At 54.8% G+C, this 23,107-nt stretch overlaps 1 protein-coding gene across 1 annotated transcript; it reads left to right on the forward strand.

Moving 5' to 3' along the window:
• Positions 1 to 9,782: 9,782 nt before the first annotated feature.
• LOC137466819 (serine/threonine-protein kinase pim-1-like) lies at positions 9,783 to 22,011 on the forward strand. Its single transcript, XM_068178473.1, has 6 exons — positions 9,783 to 9,853; positions 19,623 to 20,016; positions 20,102 to 20,152; positions 20,382 to 20,751; positions 20,974 to 21,150; positions 21,435 to 22,011. Exons 1-6 carry the CDS (start codon positions 9,783 to 9,785, stop codon positions 21,572 to 21,574), a joined length of 1,203 nt encoding a protein of 400 aa, XP_068034574.1. The 3' UTR covers positions 21,575 to 22,011.
• The last annotated feature ends 1,096 nt before the right edge of the window (positions 22,012 to 23,107 follow it).

Raw genomic sequence — 23,107 nt, forward strand, 5'->3', positions numbered from 1 at the left:
ACAGCTCTTTTTCTTTCTGTTCTTCATCTCAGCAGAGCTTTCCCTGCTGACCATCATGTGCTACGACCGCTACGTGTCCATCTGCAAACACCTGCACTACGGGACCCTCCTGGGCAGCAGAGCTTGTGCCCACATGGCAGCAGCTGCCTGGGCCAGTGCCTTTCTCTATTCACTGCTGCACACGGCCAATACATTTTCCCTGCCCCTGTGCCATGGCAATGCCCTGGGCCAGTTCTTCTGTGAAATCCCACAGATCCTCAAACTATCCTGCTCCAAATCCTACCTCAGCCAACTTGGGCTTCTTGCTGTTAGTGCCTGTTTAGTATTTGGTTGTTTTGTGTTCATTGTTTTCTCCTATGTGCAGATCTTCAGGGCCGTGCTGAGGATCCCCTCTGAGCAGGGACGGCACAAAGCCTTTTCCACCTGCCTCCCTCACCTGGTTGTGGTCTCTCTGTTCCTCAGCACTGCAGCATTTGCTCACCTGAAGCCCCCCTCCATGTCCTCCCCATCCCTGGATCTGTCAGTGTCAGTTCTGTACTCGGTGGTGTCTCCAGCTCTGAACCCCCTCATCTACAGCCTGAGGAACCAGGAGCTCAAGGCTGCAGTATGGACACTGATGACGGGATGCCTTCAGAAACATTAAACTGCTGGCCAATTTCTGCAAATCACTTTTAATAAAAGTCATGTTGATACTTCTTGTTGGTTTCATTTTGGAGGTTCTTTTTCTTTATTTTACTATTTCCATATTGTCCTCAAGAAAATGTCTTTGTTTGTGCCATTTCTCATTTTGTTTCTCTCCATATTCCCTGTTGCCACAGACTGTGTCAATGAGCGCCTGTGCTCTTGGTGGCTTTAAAGGAACTCAAGGATGTCCCAGCAAAGTCTTCTGCAGAGATGCCCTTTTGTTGCCTTCTCTGGAGCTGCAGCAGCAATGTCTGTGTGCAGAGCTGGGGGCAGATCAGTGCTGGCACAGCAGCTGTGCCCAGCAGCAGCAGCAGCACTTGGTGTTGCCAGTGCTGCTCCCGTGGCCCTGCCCCGCTGCCCTGGTGGCCCTGGTGTTGCTGCAGGGCCTGAGTGCTCTCGGGGCCGGGCACAGTCCTGGGGGTGGCAGTGCCGGGGCTGCAGCAGGGACAGCCCATGGGCACTGCTGGGGCAGCGCTGACGCCTCAGGCCAGGGCCTGGGGGCTCCAGGCTCCTTGCCCAGGCTCTCTCAAGAACACGGCCAGGCCAATGCTCAGCACAGAAAACCCCCGTGAGCAGCCCCAGGCTGGCCGTGGGCAGGCTGGGGGCAAACAGCATGGCTGGTGCTCTGCAAGGGCCCTGGGGGAGACGGGAAGGAGCAGCAGAGCAGGGGCTGATCCATCCCCAGTGCGCTGGACGGCCCAGGGCAGCGTCCCAGAGCGTCCTGATGGAGCTGCCAACAACATCCCCCCTCTGCAGCCCTGGCCTCTCCCCCAGCTCACACAGGTGCCGCATCCTTGCAGGCACAGCCACGGCAGCACTGGCTCAGGAGCCCCTGTTTGCATTGCACACAGCAGGCGGGAGCACCCCCATGCTGCTGCTGTGGGGACATGAACCTGAGGGAGCACAAATGCCATCAGCCCCTGGGGCCAGGAAGGGCTGGGGGACGCCAGGGAAACCACTCAGCTTTGTCCTGGCCTCTGCAGTCAGCCAGAAAGTTTGTTCCCATCAGCTGGGAGTTTCCTGTCCCACTGCAGACGCTGTTGCTCAGAGCCAGGGCTGCCTGGCAGCCACCCCCAAACTGCCCTGAGCATTTCCTTGGCTTCACCTTTGTTTGTTTTAATCTTCTTGCTACTATTTCTTCCTATTGCCCATCCCCGTTCTCTCCCCTGCAAACAGCCCATCCCTGTTTGCCATTTCCTCTCTGGCCCCGCTCCCCATTCCAGTTCCTGACTTGGCACCATAGGAACAGCCCTTGGGGAGCAGGATCATCCCACAAGTGCTGCAGGAATTGTCTGCAGGCTCCTGCAGTGCCTCGTGCTGCTCCCTTGCCAGAGGCACCCCAGGCCAGGGGGGCACATCTGGGCTGCTGTGTCTGGCTGTGGGGCTGCCTGTTCTGGGCAGTGAGGAGGGGCTGCAGAGGCTCTGCAGGACTGACAGGATGGGCTTTGGGGCTGTGAGGAGAAGCTGAGGCACCTGGGCTGCTGGAGCTTCTGAAGAGAAGGCCCAGGGCTCCTCCTGCAATTGCTCCCAGGGTGGTTTCAGAGAATCCCAGAATCAGCAAGGCTGGAAAAGACCTTGGAGATCATCAAGTCCAACCTTTTCCCTGACACTGCCTTGTGTCCCCTGAGCCTCCTCTTCTCCAGGATAAACAACCCCAGCTCCCTCAGCCACTCCTCACAGGACTTGTGCTCCAGACCCCTCACCAGCCTTGTTGCCCTTCTCTGGACACGCTCCAGCCCCTCCATGTCCTCCCTAAATTGGGGGCCCAGAACTGGACACAGCACTCGAGGTGCTGCCCAACCAGTGCTGAGCACAGAGGAAGAATCACTGCCCTGCTCCTGCTGGACACACCCTTCCTGATCCAGCCCAGGAGCCATTGGCCTTCTTGGCCACCTGGGCACACTGCCGGCTCATGTCCAGCCTGCTGTCCATCAGTCCCTGCATGTCCCTTTCTGCCTGGCTGCTGTCCAGCCACTCTGTCCCCAGCCTGTAGCGCTGCAGGGGTTGTTGTGGCCAAAGTGCAGGGGACCCGGCACATGGACTTGTTAAACCTCACCTTGTTGGATTTGGGCCCTGGATCCAGCCTGTCCAGGACCCTCTGCAGAGCCGTCCTAAGCTCCAGCAGATCAACACTCCCCGCCAACCTGGTGTCACCATGATTCCATGAGGCCCCAGAGTGTCCCAATGGTCTCCATGATTCCATGAGGCCTCCCAGTGTCACAATGTCCCTCTGGTGTCACAAAGTTCCTTGGATCCTTGGGCCCTGCAGTGTCACAATGGCACCGTGGTGCCCCAGGGCCCTGCAGTGTCACAATGGATCCTTGGTTCCATGAGGTCTGGCAGGGCAGCAATGCTCTCCTTGGTTCCCGCTGTCTCCCACACCTCCCACTGTCAGGCTATAGAAGGACACCTGGCTGATGAAGGGGAGTGGGAGTGGGTACCTACTCGAGGAGGTAATAATAAAAATCCCTCCCAACCCCCTCTCCCAAGCCAGGTGCCACTTCAGATTTGGTATGATCCCCTGGATCTGGAGAGTCAGCCAGATGGTTTAGAAGAAAATTATCTGCCCAGTGAGCCTCCCAATTATGATTCATCTGTGAGACAGATCAGCACCTCTAACATCAAAAAGGAAAGAAGGGTAATCATGGTGGGTGACTCCCTTCTGAGGGGAACAGAGGGCCCCTTATGTCGACCAGAGCCACCCCACAGAGAGGTCTGCTGCCTCCCTGGGGCCCGGGTACGGGATATCACTTACACACTGCCTGGGCTGATCCAGCCTCTGATTATTGCCCACTGCTGATACCCCAGGCTGGCAGTGATGAGATTGAAAAGAGGAGTGTCAGGGCAATTAAAAGGGACTTTAGTGCATTGGGTCAGGTGGTTAATAGGACAGGGGCACAGACAATCTTTTCCTCAGTCCCTCTGGAGTCTGAGAAAAACAGTAAAAGGAATAGGAGAGCTCACATTATCAACGAGAGGCTCAAGGGTTGGTGTCATCATCAAAATTTCAGATTCTTTAATCATGGGGCAACTTTTACGGCACCTGGCCTGCTTGGACCAGACAGGCTCCATCTTTCTGTGAAGGGCAGAAGAATTTTAGCTCCTGAACTGGCAGAACTTGTTGTGAGGGCTTTAAACTAGGTCTGAAGGGGGAAGGAGATGTAGCTGGTTTGTCTGGAAGCAGGCTCGTGGGTGGTAAGCCTGAGTTGGGGGTGAAATCAGCAGCCCAGCTGTGGTGCCTGTACACCAGTGCATGCAGCATGGGTGACAAACAAGAAGAGCTGGAGGCCAAGGTGCAGCAGCAGAGCTATGATGTAATTGCCATCACAGAAACAGGGTGGGACAACTCACATGGCTGGAGCGCTGCACTGGATGGCTGCAAGCTCTTCAGGAGAGACAGGAAAGGGAGAAGAGGTGGAGGGGTGGCCCTTTACATTCGGGAGGCTTTTGACACCATAAGTATTGAAACTTATGAAGATGGAGTTGAATGTCTATGGGTAAGACTTAAGGGAAGGCCAACAAGGCTGACATCCTACTGGGAGTCTGTTATCATCCACCCAGCCAGGAAGAAGAGGTGGACAGGTTATTTTTCAAGCAGCTAGAGAATATTTCTGGATCATCAGCCCCTGTTCTTGTAGGCGACTTCAACCTACCAGACATCTGCTGGGAACTCAATACAGCAGAAAAAAGGCAGTCCAGGAATTTTTTAGGGTTTGTGGAAGACAATTTTTTTGTCGCAGCTGGTGAGTGAGCCCACCAGGAGAGGGATTATGTTAGATCTGTTGTTTGTAAATAGAGATGGGCTGGTGGGAGATGTGGTGGTTAGAGGTCACTTGGGGCACAGTGATCATGAAATTATAGAATTCTCAATATTTGGTGAAGTCAGGAGGAACACTAATAAGACTTTTACATTGGACTTCGGAGGGCAGACTTTGGCCTGCTTAAGGGACTTATTCAGAGAGTTCCTTGGGAAGCAGCCCTTAAAAACAAAGGAGTTCAGGAAAGGTGGGCAAGCTTCAAAACAGAGATCTCGAGGGCGCAGGAACAGACTGTCCTTGTGTGCCAAAAGACGAGTCAACAAGGCAAACATCTAGCCTGGATGGGCAAGGAGCTTTTGAAGGAACTTAGGAATAAAAAGAGGATGTACCATCTTTGGAAGGAGGGTCAGGTCTCTCAGGAAGTATTTAAGGGGCTTGCTAGGGGATGAAGGGAAGAAATTAGGGAGGCCAAAGCTCAGTTTGAACTTCAAATGGCAGCTTCTGTAAAGGATAATAGAAATATTTTTATAAATACATCAATAGTTAAAGGAAGGGTAAGACCAACCATTGTTTGTTATTAGATGTGGAAGGGAATTTAATAACTGCAGATGAGGAGAAGGCAGAGGTTCTTAATGCCATTTTTTGCCTCAGATTTTAGTGAGAAGATGATTTGCCTTCAGGACAACTGTCCTCCTGGGCTGGTAGATGGTGTCAGGGAGCAGAGTGGACCACTGTTATCCAAGAGGAGGCCATCAGAGAACTGCTGAGCTGCTTGGATGTTCATAAATCTTTGGGACGAGAAGGGATCCACCCCAGGGTGACACTGAGCTGTCAGATGAGCTTGTGAAGCCGCTCTCCACCATTTACCAGCAGCCCTGGCTCACTGGTGAGGTTCCAGATGACTGGAAGCTGCCCAATGTGATGCCCATTAACAGCAAGAGTGGGAAGGAGGATCCTGGTAATTACAGGCCAGTCAACCTGACCTCAGTACCTGGTAAGGTCATGGAACAGTTCACACTGAGTGCCATCACACAGCACTTCCAGGATGGCCAGGGTTTCAGACCCAGCCAGCAGGAGTTTAGGAGGGCTAGGTCGTGTTTGACCAGCCTGATCTCCTTCTATGACCAGGTGATCCTCCTGGTGGATGCAGGAAAGGCTGTGGATGTGTCTATTTGGATTCCAGCAAGGCCTTTGGCACTGTCTCCCACAGCACACTCCTGGAAAAGCTGCAGCCCATGGCTGGGACAGGAGCACTCTGTGCTGGGTTCAGAACTGGCTGGATGGCTGGTCCAAAGAGTGGTGGTGAGCGGTGCTGCATCCAGCTGGGGACAGTCACCAGTGCTGTCCCTCAGGGCTCTGTGCTGGTCCAGCTCTGTTCAATATTTGTATTGACCACACGGATGAGGGGATTGAGTCCTTCATTAGTAAATCTGCAAATGACACTGAGCTGGGAGCGTGTGTCCATCTTTTGGAAGGCAGGAGGGCTCTGCAGGGACACCTGGAATGGTTGGATGGATGGGCAGAGGCCAAAAGGATGAAGTTCAATCAGTCCAAGTGCCCAGTCCTGCATTTTGGCCACAATAACCCCCTGCACTGCTCTAGGCTGGGGACGGTGTGGCTGGACAGTGCCCAGGCAGAAAGGGACCTGGGGGCACTGGTCGACAGAAGCTGGACATGAGCCAGCAGTGTGCCCAGGTGGCCAAGAAGGCCAATGGCTCCTGGCCGGGATCAGGAATGGTGTGGCCAGCAGGAGCAGGGAGGTCATTCTTCCCCTGTACTTGGCACTGGTGTACTTGGCATTCTTCCCCTGTACTGGCACCGTACCTTGAGTGCTGTGTCCAGTTCTGGGCTCCCCAGTTTGGGAAGGACATGGACAGGCTGGAGCGTGTCCAGAGAAGGACAACAAGGCTGGTGAGGGGCCTGGAACACAAGTCCTGTGAGAAATGACTGAGGGAGCTGGAGTTGTTTATCCTGGAGAAGACTCAGAGGTGACCTTATCACTCTCCACACTCCCTGAAAGGTGGCTGCAGTCAGGTGGGGGTCGGTCTCTCTCCTAACAACAACTGACAGGACCAGAGGACAGTGTCTTAAGCTGCACCAAGGGAAATTTAGGTTGGATATTAGGACAAAAGTTTTTTTATGGAAAGGGTGATAAAGTACTGGAATTGTCTGTCCAGGGAGGTGGTGGAGTCACCATCATGGGATTTGTTTAAAAAAAGACTGGATGTGTCACTCAGAGCCATGGTTTAGCTGAGGTGGTGTTAGGGCATGGGTTGGACTTGATGACCTTAAAGGTCTCTTCCAACCCTGCAATTCTGTGATTGTGTGACATCACAGACCAGGTTTTGACATCATATAGTTGGCTGTGACATCACAGGTTATTATGTCACATCACCGAGCAGTCTGTGACATCACAGCATGCCTGTATGACATCACAGAGCAGAGCAAGCTGTGAGGTCAAAGAGTGTGCTGTGACATTATAGGGCGGCTGTGTTCCATCACTGAAGGTGTTGTGACATCACAGGGTGGGTCTGTGAGCCCACAGAGGTGTTGTGTGACATGTTCAGTGAGTTCTGCCATCACTGAGCAGGCCGTGACACCACAGAGTAGGCTGTGACATCATCAAGGAGGTTGTGACATCACAAAGTCAGCTGTGACATTACAGGCTGGCAGTGTGACATCACAGAACGGGCTGTGAGGCCACAGAGAAGATGCTGCCATCATAGAAAAGGGCTCTGTGACATCACAGAGCAGCTGTGTGATGTCACAGAGCACACTGCAACATCACAGGGCAGATTTTGTGACATCACCGAGAACACTGGGACCTCAAAGAGCAGGCTGTGACATCACAGGGCACCTGTATGAAATCACAGGCAGCCTGTTACATCTCAGAGTTGGCTGTGTGAAACTACAGGACAGCTGTGTGACATCACAGGGGCTGTGTGAAATCACAGGGGCTGTGTGTGACATCACAGGGGCTGTGTGACATCACAGGGGCTGTGTGAGGTCACTGGGGAGGTCGCTCCACCCCAGCCCCCCCTCCCAGTTCCCCCAGAGAAGTCCAACGCTGCTCGTGCACAGAGGGGTCCCCTGTCCCCCCGGGTCCCCCCGCCCCCGGCGCCGCAGCCTCCCCCAGAGGATGTTCCACGAGATCGACCCCAGAGCCTGACATGGGGACGGGGGCCGGGGCAGTGGGGGGTGGGACAGGGGGACAGGGACCCCCCGGCAGCGTCCCCGTGTCCCCCAGGGCCAGAGCCTGGGCCAGGGCTCCTTCACCCTGTTACCAACGAGGGCTTGAGAGCGCTGAAAAAATCCCTAGCAAGGGATCAGCAAAAACCAGATTTAATATTAAGTGACAGCACCACAAAGTTCCTTGGCAAGAGTCACTCTGCTCCTGACTGGACACTTCAGGCACACCAAGGAGACATCGCAACAACAAAACCAAACAGAATGCAGGCAATCAAACCAGAAATGAGCCAAGACCTGGGGCTTTCATTGCTATTGAAAAGAACTGTCCTTCTTGTCCAGGTGCCAATGGCCACAATTGGGATTTCTCCTCCAACACTGCCTGTTGTGACAGACTGGAGGAGATTGTTGGCTGGAAACATTTCATGTGTGGGGAGGAAGGGGCAGGTCCAGCCTTGCCCTGCCCTGGAACCCCAGCCCTGCCCTGCCCTGGAACCCCAATCCCCCCAGAGCCTCTATCCCAGCCCAGCAGTGTCTGCCAGTCCCTGGCACAGCACAGGCAATGCTCCACAGCCACCTCTGGAGCCCCCAGCCCAGCTCCTGAGCGACCAAATCACCCCAAGTCCCACCTGGGGAAGGGCCCAGGAACACCAAGGGGTATTTAAGGCTGAGCACAAGGCAAGCACACATCTTGACCCTACCTCCCCTTGGAATTTCTATCTGAACCAATGCTGGAATCCAGGAGTTGGTAGCTGAGTTTGTGCTTCTCTGCATCTTATTTGTCTTTCTCTTTCTGTGTCTAATTCTTCTATTTTTGTCCCCTTGCAAATTTTGATTAACTTAGAATTGAACAGGATTGGAGCTTGTGAAGTGAATGGGCCAAGTGAATGCATATGAAAGTGTATTTTGTTCATTGAATGTCATATTAAACCTTTTGCCAAAGTTTCTCTGGGTTTCTAAAGTTCCCAAAAAAGGCTGTTTTGTTGTTTGGAGCTCTGGAGAATCTCTTATTGGTATTTCTCCAGTGCATCCAACTCAGAGGACACAAACAATTGTAATTCCTTTTAAATGTCTCCTTGAGAGAGTTGTTTGGGGGATGGGAGTCAGGGCTTGTGTGTCCTGCTTGGCACAGCCCAGGCAGGGCTTTCACAGCCCCATTCCACACTCCATTTCCCAGCTGGAGCCGCTGGTGCCTCTGAGTTCTGCTGCCCCAGCCCCAGGGACGCTCTCCTTGTCTGCCCATTCCCCCACGGTCTCTGGGCAGGGATGGCCTCAGTGGGGGCTGCTGACATCCTCAGCACCTTGGAGCGCCCTGGAGCCACCTCCGGCCATGGACGGCGGCCAGCGGCGGGGAATGCCCCGGGGTGAGGAGGGAGGACACCAGCAGAGCATCCCCCCGGGGCAACGACGAAGACAGTGCCGGGATCAGGCGGGAGGAGCACGGACCTCCACCGGAGCATCCTCCATACGTAAGGTGTTTTCCAAATTAAAATTGGCAAAAAATCTTATTAAATTCTGTGGCTGATCTTTGCTGTCTCCACGAGTCGCTCGCCACCCACACAAATCACAAAGTTCCCACTCAAAAGTGGGACTGGGAGCACACAGACCCTTCCCCATAGTCTAGGGACCCCCAGAAGACCCCTCCCTATGGACTGGCCACCCCAGAAATGGGGCTAGGACCTCCAGAGAAACCTCCCCATTAACCTAAAACCCCCCAAAATGGTGCTGGTGCCCCCAGAGACCCATCCCCGTGGGACTGGAACCACCACAGACCCATCTCCATGAACCTACAACCCCCAGAAATGGGACAGGGACCCCCAGAGACCCCTCCCTATGGGCCTGGGATCCCCAGAATGGGGCTGGGACTCCCCCCATGTGAGCCACGCCCACTCCCCACCTTGCCCCTCCCCCAGCGTCAATCCAACCAATCAGCGCCTGGAACAATCAGTGCAGGAACGCCTTCTGCATCGACCAATCAGATCGCTCTCTCATTCTGGACCCACCCCTTCGTTGTGACATCACAAGCGGCCGTGACACTCAGCCCCTCACCACTATGACATCACTGCGCTCCCATTGGCTGTCGGTGGGAGGGCGGGGCTTGCCCGGACTATAAAAGGCGTGTGCTGGCACACAGGGCTCAGTGCGGGCCCGGCGATGGGTGTGGCGGCGTTGGCGGCATCAGAGCCCCGGGAGCGCCCCGGCGCCACCTCTGGCAACGGATGGCGGTGAGGAATGCCCCGGGGGAGAGGGGGGAGGACCCCGCCAGAGCATCCCATGGGACAGTGAGCACCGAGAGTGGCGGGGCATCGCCCTGGAATGAGGACGATGGAACTGGGAGGACCAGGGCAACCAGCGGAGCATCCCCGGGGCTGAGGAAGGAGAATGCCAACATAGCATCCCCCGGGGGCAACAGGCATTTAGGGATTTTAGGGATTGGAGAGTGTAGTTTAGTATGTCACATGGATGAGAAGTTTAGGTTTTACAATTTTTAGCATATTGTAGATTGTTATAAACGCCAATCACTTGGTTTTTAAAATTTTAAAAGTTTAATAATAATAAAATGGTTATAAAAATAGTAATACAATTAGAGTAATGAAAATATAGAGTTAGGACAATTACAAGACAATAAAAAGCAAAGAATTACGGATGTCCGGATGCTCTCGGGCACTTAAGCCCAATAAGCATGCCTTGTGAACAAAGGAATAATCTTTAAAAGCAGTAGCCTGTTGCATATTCATACATCTCATACATGATGCATAAATTCCTTGCAAATTAAGAACTTTTCTGGTTTTTGTCAACTTCTTCCCCTTAATCGTGGTGGTTTCATAAAGACAGAGAGAAGGTGGAAGAATGTTTGTCTTTTCCGATAAGGAGGCAGTAATTCTTTATGGGCCCCCATCATTGTCATCTCTGTGTGAAGAGTTTCTTCATTATCTCATCTCTTGCTTGAGCTAGTAAAAAAAAAAACCCACATACATAGGTTCTATTTTAACTACAAAACTACATATACCATACTATTAAAATGTTAATACAGCACTTCTAATTAATATAACATAATACATATAGTATTCAATTTAATATTTGCGAAAAGCCAATCATAAAATATGCATTTTTCACAACTAACACAGCAGGCAAAACGCCAAAGGGAGGGGGGGGTGAGCTCACTCTCACCCGACCTTAGCTGTAGTACGCGCCGGCGGCCACCAGATGTCACCAGAGGACACAAGGAAAAACGACGCACCACAGCTTTGGTCACCATGAAGAGACTAATTTATTTTTTCTGACTCCAATCATTTATAGTTCTCAAAAGGTGCAAGTGGATTGGAAGGTGAACGTGCCACCTCTCCAACGACACTGGACAAACTACCAGTCTATCAAATTTCTCCGCCTCTATGAAAGAATGCAAAACAAGAGGTTGTTTACAGAAAGTTGCGTGAGAAAGCTCTCTACAAGAATGTAAATTCAGAAGGCTTTAGAAAATCCTAAGAAATCAGGGCGACAGGGTCACAGTCAAAGTCAGCAGGCAAAAGAAAGGAATTGCTGAGGAATGATCTTGGATCAAGGTAAACATTTACAGTCAGGGCAGTCAATTGGTACAGATGGGGGTACACTCTGGGGGTGCAGCTAAGGCCATGAGGTCACAGCAGGCTCTGGGGTCACAGCAGGCTGAGGTCACCACAGGCTCTGAGGTCCCAGAGGTGCCAGAGCCCCGTGCTTGCACAGAACCACAGAACCCCTTTTAGGTTTTTTTTGTTGTTGTTGACTCCCTGGGAGCACTTGTAGTTCTCCACCCCTGCTATTTTTAAATTCCTCCAATTGCATTTTCAGGGGACACTGGTTAACCCAGTGCCCAAGGTTCTTACAAAGCAGGCGTGGCTTTGTGGGGTCAACCATTGCTGGTCCTCGCTGCTGCCCAGTGTGCCACTGTGCTGATGGAACGGGCACTGGGCTGGCAACGGTGACTCTCTGTGGTGGCCTTGGCAGCAGCTTTGGTCTGGTGTCCTGAGCCACACTCCTCAGAGGCACTTTCCTGTTACAAACTAGAAGCATATCTTTTAGTGTGGGGGGGTTCTAAAGGTAAGCTTAAAATCGCAGCTCGACACTGTTCATTCGCATTTGCAAATGCCATTTCCTCGAAAACTTCTTCCCTTGCATTTTCTTTCCTAACTTGGATTTCAATAGCTCTAGTTAACCTTTCCACAAATTTCAAAAAAGGCTCTGATGGTAGCTGTGTGATCTTACTATATGGCTCGAGAGGGCCGTCAGGTTGAAGGGCAAAGAAGGCTTTTTCAGCTGCATCTCTGACTCTCTCAAGGACTACCACAGGGATTACTGCAGCTTGGACTGGGGCCAGAGACCACTGGCCCTCACCGGAGAGATGCTCGATGGTAATTGGCATGCCACTGGCATCCTTTGCTGTGTTTGGATCAGCATGCAAGTCTGGGAGGGCCTCTTTCAGCAGCTGTTTCCGTGCCACTTCCCATAGTTTGAATTCTGTAGAGGTCATGAGGCACGAAAAAAGCTGTTTTAAATCATGTGGGACAAGTACAGTCCTCCCCAGTTCGGCCTTTAAAAGGCCACGGAAGCATGGGCTCTGTGGGCCATACTGTTGGTGTGTTTTGCAAATCTCTCTTATTATTTGCTGTGCAAAAGCTTTCCAATTAGCAGCTGTGGCTCCTCCCCCTTGCCCTGCATGCTGATATGTGACAGGGGCGAGTGAGAAATCGGGACCCTGCGTTGGCTCTGCAGTTCCCTGCTGCTTTTCCCTTGATCGGGAAGCATTGGGATCACTGGTGTGGCTACAGGGGCGAGCAGTGGGTGAGCCCCCACCGTGGGAACCCGGGCAGGGGGCGGGGTCACCGTGGGAACAGGGGGCGGGGCCACCGTGGGAACAGGGGGCGGGGATGCCTGGTGACGTCATGTCGGCAGACGCCCCCTGGGGGAGGGGCGGAGCTGAGGGAGTGCCAGGTAAGGTGGGGGGAGGGAAGGTGTCACGAGGATCGGGGGGCGTGAGGGGAAAGAAAGGATTTTTGGGATGCTGAGGGGAATCATGGGAAGAAGGAGACCAGGTAGGGCGCGGTGCCACATGGCATCCTCCATTTTCTTGGCTCTCTGGGGACTGGGAGCCATTTGGGTGCTCACTGCTCTCCAAAAAACCAACACGTGCTCGGGGTTTCTGGGCTGGGGAGACAGGGTGGGGAGAATTCCATGCAGTCTGGCCAGGACTTTGTGGACAGAGGGACTCGGGCACTTCAAGATGCTCAGGGAGCCGGCTTCCCTGGGCGTGAGCAGAGTCTGCTCTCCTTAAAATACTGAGTTTTGGGGAAGAGGTTTCAGAACTGGGGTGGGGAGAAATAGGAAGAGCAGAGGTACATTCCTTGTTATTTGGCTTTTCCTTCACTTCCCTTTGCTTGAGTAAAGCTGATCGAACTTGCAAACTCCAAAACACAAATTCAGCTGAAGACATGTCCCCAGACCTTCCCAAGGTTATCAATTTGTGACCCACTGTGTCCCAAAAGTGGGTATTGTGGACTTGTTCAGGAGAAACTTGCGGGAAGTGTAGAAAAAGCCACCTTATAAACTGTTTCAATTTTCCCTTAGAAAACTATACATCTCCACTAACTAGCATTCCTATAATCCGATAATATACGCCTTTCTGTGCTGTGCTTAGCTTAGCCCCCATTGTAGACGTAAAATGCACTGCACAACCTCACACCGACCAAAAACAAACCCGAATTCGCTACCGATTTCCAAAAACCGCGGTTAAGAAGCGGAAACAGCCAGATTTCAGCCCTGAACGCGCAGCAGCCTGTGCAGCTTTTAAAACTGCCGCCGGCAGCAGCAGGGATCCCCCTCGCCGCGTGGCTGAGCCGCGGCTCAGCGCCGCCCATGCGTGGCGACAGAGCCCGAGCCCCGGTTCTGCCCCCGCTGCCCGCGCCCTCCCGCCGCTCCGGGCAGCCGCCGCCGCCGCGCCGAGGGGGCAGGCAGAGCCCGCCCGCCCGCGCCGCGGAACACCTGAAAGCCGCACCGTGCCGCTGCCAAGGGGAGGGCCGGGCAGAGCCCCCCCGCTCCCGACCCCGCGGGGCTGCGCAGCCCTGCCGTGCTCGAGATAACAGCGAAAAAGAACAAGTCCCTCGTCAGGGACTGTTTCTGAGCTCCCCACCCCCCTGTGGAGCGGGGATACTCACCCAAATCGGTGAGCGGTTCGTGTCGTGGTCCAGTGAGGTCTTCTCTTCACCTGAATAGGACTCCTCGGGGCAGGGGGAGTTACCCTATTCTCCCTCCGGGAAGCTCTGGCTCACCAAAAAGGAGCTACGCTTCCCAGAGGTGCAGGACGGCCACGAGCCTTCTGTGGGATAAGTCCCAAAGTCTCTCCTGGAGAGCTGTCCTCACAGCTCTGCCAGTGGACGCCAAGCTGCCATGAAGTCTCTCCATGGTCTTGTGAGGTTCCGAGAGCTCCGGAGTGTCCCGTCGGGGCTGCAGGATCGGATCAGCCTCCACGTCTGGGCGCCAAAATCTCGGTGTTATCAGTATTGAGAACGGGATGTGCCCTGGCTTATCTGGCCCCTGCTGCTGGACCAAATGGCAGCAACTGTGGTGTTTCACCCCAGAGACACCTTTGCCTGGCTGGATGTCGCAGCTGGGCGCATGGAGACAAGCCCAGACATGCCGGAGCTCCGGTGGCGGCGGGATGGAGCTTCCTCTCGCTGAGGCTCCACTCCTCAGGTTTCCCGCTGCCGGAGAATCCTTTAAGGCGATGGTGAAGGAAAGGAGGCGGTTCTGAGGGAGGGTTTGATCCAGAGCTTTTATTCTGGCCGCAGGCCTCTGAATGTAGCAACAGCTCCGAGCAGAACTCCCTGCAGAGCTCTGAATTGGGTCACTGCTCCATCAGAACTCTCCGGACCGCGTGCTTCCCCTTTTTTTCACCTGGGGGAGGGGAGGGGGAAGGGATCGGGAGCCTCCAACCAGGTACGGGACAGGAGGCCTCAAGGGACAAAGGATACCTGGATGGCCCAATGCCCCCCGGGGGTGGAGGGCACCCTTTGACTCTGCCAATCACTGGACGCACTTCTGGAATGCCAGGAGTGACAGACAGTGCTGGCAGGGGTCAGGGTGGGGAAAGGAGGAGTGACTGACACACCTGGGAGGACACCTTCAGAGGAGAAAACCGGGGTTCTGGGGAAACCCATGAAAGCACACCGCAACTCCTAAAATCACCCACACAGGAATAAGATTCACCCATATGGGCCCAGTTTATCCTAAACTCACCCAAACGGGCCCCAACCCCACCCACGTGGGCCTAAAATCACCCAAAGGGATCTGAAATCCCCCCTAAACCCCACCAGAGTCGGCCTCAAATCAGCCACAGGGGCCGAAAATCCGCCCGAAAAGGCTCGGAATCCCCTCAAGGGATCTGAAGCCCACCCTAAACCTGCCCAGTTCAGCCCAAAATCCCCCAAAGGGGCCGAGCCTGAGGCCGAGACCAGGATCGGCTCCGGGGTCGCTCCGGGACGTCCGCGTTTGCTCCGGGCAGTTTTGGCCGCGGCCCCGGACGGGCCTGGGCGGGACCGGGAGGGACCAGGGAGGGCTCGGGGCATTTGGGGCTTTTTTGGGCTTTGGGGGATCGTGTTGGGAGTTATGGGGGAATTGGTGGGGTTTTTGGGGAGAATTATTAGTTTTTGGGGGAGCTGGGGAATTTTGGGGAGTTTGGATTTTGGGGGGGGGTTTATTGGTGCTTTGCGGAGGGGGGATGTATTTCTTGGGGTGTTTGGGGGTTATTTCAAATTTCTTGTATTTTCTTTTGAATTTTGGAAGGTTTTACTGGGATTTTGTGGGATTCTCTGTAATTTTGGGGGGTTTTATTGGAATTTTTGGGGGATTTTGGGGCATTTTCTTGGAATTTTGGGACCATTTCGTGGGATTCTTTGGGGATTTGCATTTTAATGAGATTTTTTTTGTTTGTTTGTTTGATTTTTTTTGTGGCATTTGGTGAGCTTTTTGGAGTTTTTTAGGTGTTGCCAGGATTTCTTTGGGTCTTGGGGTGATTTTGTGAGGCTTTTTGTGCTTTTATGGACACTTTTGCGGGGAATTTGTGGGGTTTAATTGGAATTCTGTGGGCTTTTATTAGGATTTTAGGGTGTGCAAGTGGGATTTTCTGAGATTTAATTGGGATATCATGTGTTTTATTGGGACTTTCTGGGGTTTTAAGGAGATTTTGGATCCTCTCAGCCCTTCCCCACACCCAAGGACAACCCCAAAGCCCTCCCAAAATTCCACTAAAACCCCCCAAAATCCCCTAAAAATCCTAATAAAACCCTCCAAACCCCCAAATAATCCCACAAAATCCCAGTGAAATCCACCAAAATTTAAAAAAAAAACCCAAAAATTTCAATAAAGCCCCCAGAAATAATCCCCCCCAAAATCCAAACCCCCCCCCCAAATCCACAAAACCCCCCAAAAACCCAATGAATTCTCTCCAAAAACCTAACAATTCCACATAAACTCCAAACAAAATCCCCCAAAGCCCAAAAAAGCACCCAAAGCCCCCCACAACCCCCAGACTCACTGGGGGCCGTCCTGGATTAGGGCCCCAGTGGAAATCGGTCTTTTTCTGGGTGACCAGGTAGACAGGGCTCACAATCTGGCTGTACTCAGGAATGTGCATTCTCCAAAAACTTATAGCACCTAGGAAAGCTCGTGTTTCCTTCTTGCTGATGGGTGGAAACATCGCTGTGATCTTGTTGATGACCTCAGTGGGAATCTGACACAATCCGTCTTGCCACTTTACCCCCAGGAACTGGATCTCTCAGGCAAGTCCCTTGACTTTGCTCTTCTTGATGGCGAAGCCGGCTTCCAGTAGAATCTGGATGATCCTCTCTCCTTTCTCAAATACTTCCATTGCTGTGTTCCCCCACACAATGATGCCATCGATGTACTGCAGGGGTTCTGGAGCTTCACCCTTTTCCAGTGCAGCCTGGATCAGTCCATGGCAGATGGTGGGGCTGTGCTTCCACCCCTGGGGCAGTCGGTTCCAGGTGTACTGCACGCCTCTGCAGGTGAAAGCAAACTGAGGCCTGCATTGTGCTGCCAGAGGAATGGAGGAAAACACGTTGGGAATGTCAACAGTGGCGTACCACTTTGCTGCCTTGGACTCCAGCTCGTGCTGGAGTTCCAGCATGTCCGGTACAGCAGCGCTCAGTGGTGGAGTCACTTCATTCAAGGCACGATAGTCCACAGCCAATCTCCATTCTCTGTCAACGTGTGCACAGGCCAAGGGGGGCTGTTGAAGGGTGAATGGGCCTTACTGACCACCCCTTGGCTCTCCAGCTCAGGGATCATTTTGTGGATGGGGATCATGGCACATCGATCCATCCAATACTGCCGGTGGTGCACGGTCAAGGTGGCAATTGGCACTCGCTGCTCTTCCACCCTCAGGAGTCCTACTGCAGATGGGTGCTCTGACAGTCCAGGTAAGATGTTTAATTGCTTAATGTGCTCTGCCTCTACAGCAGCTATGCCAAAAGCCCACCTGAGTCCCTTTGGGACTTTGTAATAGCCGTTCTGGAGGAAGTCTATTCCCAGAATACCCAGGGCCTCTGGGCCGCTCACAATAGGATGTTTCTGCCACTCCTTCCCAGTCAGGCTCACGTCGGCTCCCAACAGGGTCAATTGCTGTGATCCCCCCGTCACCCCAGCAATGGAAACAGGTTCTGCCCCCACATGTCCCGATGGTATCAGGGTACACTGCGCTCCAGTATCAACTAAGGCATCGCATTTTTGTGGCTCTGATGTGCCAGGCCATCAGATCCACACTGACCAAAGATCCGCTTTTCCCGTGCCTCTCCCTGGCTCGAGGCAGGGCCCCTCCAGCCCTGGTTATCCTTTCTTCCCTGAGCATTCATACTAGAGGTACCTTCAAGGGGATCTGACAGATCATACCCGGCAGCTCAGTCACCGGAGGCTGAGTCTACCTTCACCTTACTGTAATCCTCTCAGTTAGTGTTACCCTCCTTGAGTTGACACACCCATGCTGCCAGGACAGAAGTGAGTTGATGTACTTCAGACCTGATTAGCATAAAAAATTTGTAATCAGAATGCCTTGGCAAGAACAAACAGAGCTTTGAAGACTGCAAGAAGACTGAATCAAGAAAGAAGATTGAATCAACTTCTATTAGCTAGAGATGCTGCAAAATGGATGTTTGTTTGTGATGATTAACCCAATTATTGTAGAAAAAATTACTAGTCTTCCTAGAATTTGTATAAGCATATGTAGTCCATGTAAAAAACACGTTCACTCTCCTGTGAAAATGTAAAAAGTTTAATAAAAGACAATAGGAGACAAGGACCATGGAGCAAAGGTTATTTATGGCTGGGTGCATCTTGGCACTCAGCCTAGACCACCCTGTTACCTTCGGGGATCCCCCTTAAATACCTTTTCCCTTACACCAGCCTGTTGCATATTCATAGCCGCTTATGCATATTCATAAACGAGTTTACATTTTCCAACAACTATTTTACATGGCCCCTCTTTGGGTCTGCCTTTTCAGAGCATGCGTTTTCCTTGGCTGGGGTTTGGCTCCTTCTCTTTATCCCTTCCAGTTTGGGCCTTGGTCCGCACTGCCTTCAGACGGTGAGTGCTGATGGTTGGCAGATCTGTACAGGTGTGCTCATCCTGTGTTCATTGGATGTTATCCCATCCAAGCAGGCATTTTAACACAAGCATACTTCCATCAGCTATTGCACTACTGTGTCTAAGCCTAATTAACAGCAAAATTAAAAACTATATATTTGGAACAAAGTTACTTTAACATCACATATATAAAATCCATTTTAATATTTGTGAAAAGCCAATATTATAATATATATCTAGAACACTTCTCTCCTGCAAGTAAGGGCTGACACAGCTCGGCTTCTTCAGCCTGGGCAAGAGACTTAGACTTGACCCAACTGTGGCCTTCCAGTACCTGAGGGCAAGCTACAGGAAAGATGGACAGGGACTTTGTACAAGGGCAGGCAAGGACAGGACAAGGGAGAATGGATCCAGGTGGAAAGAGAGTCGGTTTAGGTAAGGAATTCAGAAAAAATTCTCTCCTGGAACAGGTTGCCCAGAGAAGGTGTGGCTGTCCCGTCCCTGACAGTGTTCAAGGCCAGGCTGCATGGAGCTCTAGACAAACCGGGCTAGTGCAAGGGGTCCCCAGCCACAGCAGGGGGGTTGCAGCCGTGTGATTTTTCAGATCCTTTCCAAACCAAACCATGCCACGACTCCACGATTCTGGGATACTTCCCCTCCTCATCCTCTGGCAGAAAAAGGATCTTGGCCCCAAGCTCCACATTGCAGACCATGTCTTTTGGCAGCCTGCAACTGTCTCAACAGAGGATGAAAAGAGATGACATTACTGATACGATTTCCCTTTTCTACTTGAAAATTAAATGCTTCACTCCTGTCCACTCTTGCAAAAGTGTCTGAAGAGGCAATTCTTCCCCATGAAATGCTTCGTCTCAGCCAAAGAAGAAAGAAGCCACAAGCCAACACGCTTCTTTATTGCTACATTGTTTGATTTGGTTACTTCTCGAATAGGAATTACTTTGGGGTTTTATTTGTTAGTTTCTCTCTTTCGTTCTGCGGGGCGCGCGGCAGCTCCTCCGTTGGGTTCGCGGAGGCAACGGAGGAACGTTCGCGAGCTCCGGCGGTTCCGCAGCAGCAGCAGCAGCAGCAGCAGCAGCAGCAGCGCTTCTCTCGATCGGTTTTCCGCTCGACTTTCCACTCGCTCCCCATCCCCTTCTGCCTCTCACACTCACTCTATTCCCGTCCCGTCCCGTCCGTGTTCTGCCTCTCCCAGCCCGGCTCATGCCGCGTCCCGCAAGGCGCCGCTCGGCGGGGCCGCCCCGTGCCCGGCCCTGGCCGTCCCGCCGTGGAGCCGCCTCGGCCGGTCTCTCTCCGTACTGGCTGTGGCACTTCTGGAAGTGCCTCTTGCTTTGGTGCTGGCGGAGCAGCGCGGTCTTTTGGCTCCGCCTGGCGCGGGCTCTGGGCTGGCCCCGGCTGGGGCCCCGGCCCCGAACCAAGCCCCTCCCGCGGTTCCGCCCGCAGCCGCCCCGCTGCCGCCCCGCGCCCGCCCCGGCCCCGACAGCGTCGCCAGCAGCTTCCCCGCTCCGAGCTCCGCCGCTGCTCGGCTTGGCCGCCGGCCCCGAGCCGCCGCAGCCCGGGGCGGCTCGGCAAGCAGCAGCGCGCCGGGCGGTCGGGTTCCCGGGGCAGAAGAGCGGGAGCGCGGTGCCGCCCGCACGGGCGGAGAAGCCTGCCCTGGAGCAGCTCTACCGGGAGGGCCCGCTGCTGGGGAGCGGCGGCTGCGGCAGCGTTTACTCTGGGACCCGGCTTGCCGACGGCGCCCCGGTAAGAGACGGGGCCGGAGCGGAGGGGGCGGCGGGCGGCGGGCGGCGGGCGGGGAGCTCAGCCCGGCGCTCGCCTTGGCTTGCAGGTGGCCATCAAGCGAGTGCGCCGGGATCGCATCTCGGAGTGGGCGCGGCTGGTGAGTGAGCGGGGCCAGCGGGAGAAGCCGGCGGGGCGTGCCGGGCGGGGCTGAGGCGAGGCCCGGCAGGGTGGCAGCCGGAACGCTGCGAGGGGAGCGAGCGAGGAGTGAGCGGGGGCCGCGCAGCGTCCCGGGCCGGGCAATGGCCAGCGGCGCCGGGGCCGGGCAGGGGATGCCCAAGGCGAGGCGCAGCATCGGCCCCGCTGAGGGCATCGCGGTCCCCCCGCAGCACAACGGCGCCCTTGTGCCCATGGAGCTGGCGCTGCTGTGGATGGTGTCGTGCCCTGGCTTCCGCGGCGTCGTGCGGCTCCTGGACTGGTTCGAGCTGCTCGACGGCTTCGCGCTGGTCATGGAGCGTCCGCAGCGCTGTCAGGACCTCTGGGACTTCCTGGCCGGGCGGGGGTTCCTGACGGAGCCCGTGGCGCGGGGGCTGTTCCGCCAGGTGCTGGAGGCCGTGCGGCACTGCACCAGCCGCGGCGTCCTGCACCGCGACATCAAGGCCGAGAACGTCCTCGTCGACCTTGCCACGGGCGAGGCCAAGCTCATCGACTTCGGCTGCGGCACAATCCTCCAGGACACGTTCTACACCTGGATGTCAGGTGAGCCCAAAGCCGGGGCCCAGACGGGCAGCGGAGGTTCCCCCCTTTGCTGGCAGAGGGGGAAGAGGGAGGCAGGGAGGGAGGGGGAATCCTTCTTCAGCTGGCTGCAGCCAAATTGCTTTTCGGCGGGGCAGGGGCTGGCTGTTGTGGAACGGGAGCTGGCTGGGAGGGAGGGAGGGAGGGAGCAGCATGGGCCTGATGAGCTGTGCCTGTGTCCCATAGGAACGCCGGAGTACTGCCCACCGGAGTGGATCCTCTTTGGCTGCTACCATGGCCAGCCAGCCACCATCTGGTCCCTGGGCATCCTCCTTTATGACCTGGTCTGCGGGGACCTTCCTTTCCATACAAACAGGGACATCGTCCAGGGCCAGCTCTTCTTCCCACCCCGGGTGTCTCAAGGTGGGGATGCGCCTTCAGGGCTCGGGAGGAAGAGCGGGGTTGGGAGGGGGCAGCTGGCACAGAAGCGTCCCGCTCCAGCAGCTAGTGAGGAGGTTGATCTCCTGGGTTAGCTGGAGGAGGTGGCACGTGTGCCTCTGTGCTGCTCTCCTCCGGAAGGGAGGATCAATGGGAAGCTTTTGGCTGCAGCTCCGAGCACTCCTAGTGTGGCCTGGGCACTGTGGAATGTGGGAGAGCACGGACAGGAGCCTTGTCCCACTGAGTGGCGGTTTCTGGTTTCTCTGCAGAGTGCCAGCACCTCATCAGGTGGTGTTTATCCATGGAACCCGCAGACAGGCCATCACTGGAAGACCTTTTTGAGCATTATTGGCTGCAGGAGCCCTGCCTGGCCCAGGAGACAGCAGAGATCCATCCCTCTGCTCAGTAGGATCCAGGAGCCCAGCAAGTACCCGCTGCACACGTCTCGTGGCACTCCAAGAAAACCCCGGAGCGTTTCCCTGTGGCCGCGGCCCGGAGGAGAGAGCGCAGCCAAGGAGATGCTTCCGCTGGTCCCCAGCGAGTTGTGGAGGGAGCGTCTCAGTGCTCCCCGTCCCATTGGAGAAGTGGTGGCAGTGCAGTGAAGGTGCCACGGACTGGAACAGGGGAAACATCCCCCTGCAGCTCAATGGCATCGAGATGAGCCCGCAAGCCGAGGCACAGCTGGCGTGTTCTTCTGGAGCACCACGTGGAGCTGGGAACACCATCCTCGAGCTGGCCGCTGGCGGGGAAAAGCCGAGTGGCTTTGGCTGCGGCCCCTTCCTGGAGGACACGCTCTGCGCCCCGATGAAATCAAGATGAGTCCCCAGCTGGCGCAGGGGCGGGGGGATGCTCGTGCTTCCAGGCATGGCAGGGCTCGGGCTGGCCACGCGCCGCAGGTTCCCCACTCGGCGGCACTGGGGAATATTAATTTTTCGCCCGGCCGCCAAGCTGCTTTTTGGTGGGACAGGGGACGGGTGTTGTTGAATGGGAGCCAGCTCCTGGCCTTGCTGAGAGCTTCTGCCAGCCAGCCTGGCATGGGCTGGGGCGGGGGCAGCCAGCCTGACAAAGCATCCATCCATGTGGATGGGGGCAGCAGAAGGGGACGGGTTCTGAAGCCGTGCCCCAGCTGATCTGCTTTGCAGGCCCTTGAGGAAGGGGTGCGTTTAAGGGCAGGAAAGGTGGGGTTTTTCCCCACCCATGGACAGGTTTAATTCTCACATGGAGTGGTCAGACCCTCCTCAGGCCCGTGAAACGGTGACAGGCTTTGTAGCTTCTTCTTGTTTCCAGGTCTCGTTTTGAATTGATTTCATGCATTTGTTCTTTGTTTTCCCAGGAAGATTATACCTGGTGCCTGGACCGGAAGGGGAAGTGCCTGCACCGTCCGTGGAGCACCTCCAGTGCCAGCGCTACCCCAGGGGCCATGGTCTGCGGGGACATCCCCTTCAAGAAGGATGAGGACCTCGTGCGGGATCGGCTCCTCTCCTGGCAGCAGGTCTCCAGAGGTGGGCACCCGGCTCCACAGCTGGACTGGCAGAAGGGCTTCGGGCAGAGGGCAGCGGGCACACGGGCATCCCGCCCTTGCAGCTGCTGAGGAGGCTGCTGTGCTTAAGCAGAGGAGGTGGAACGTGGCCTGCCACGCTGCCCTTCTCTCGAAACAGAGAATGGCTCGGGAGTTTGGGCTCTGAGCACAGCCAGGAGCCTGGCCCGGGCCCAGGCCATGGTGGGACAGGGGGACAGGAGCCTTCTGTGACTGACCGTGGCTCTCTGGTTTCTCTCCGCAGGCTGCCAGCACCTCATGCCATGGAAACGGCTCCACTCGGCCTGCCAGTCTGGGAGGGCTGGAGGGCGGCGGGTGCTCATTTGCTGTCAAAAATAATTTTTTTTTTTTTTTTGTCATCGTCACGATCACAGCATTTCTTTCATCCTTTTCCAAGGTTTTGGC

The sequence above is a fragment of the Anomalospiza imberbis genome, unplaced genomic scaffold, assembly GCF_031753505.1.
Source record: "Anomalospiza imberbis isolate Cuckoo-Finch-1a 21T00152 unplaced genomic scaffold, ASM3175350v1 scaffold_44, whole genome shotgun sequence".
Lineage (NCBI taxonomy): Eukaryota > Metazoa > Chordata > Aves > Passeriformes > Viduidae > Anomalospiza > Anomalospiza imberbis.

Excerpts from the sequence above, each read along its gene's own strand:
- LOC137466819 (XM_068178473.1), top strand. The coding sequence starts at position 9,783 with ATGGGTGTGGCGGCGTTGGCGGCATCAGAGCCCCGGGAGCGCCCCGGC. Across the intron at positions 20,153-20,381 it reads TCTCGGAGTGGGCGCGGCTG|CACAACGGCGCCCTTGTGCC; the intron begins GTGAGTGAGCGG and ends GTCCCCCCGCAG. Across the intron at positions 21,151-21,434 it reads CCCACCCCGGGTGTCTCAAG|AGTGCCAGCACCTCATCAGG; the intron begins GTGGGGATGCGC and ends GTTTCTCTGCAG.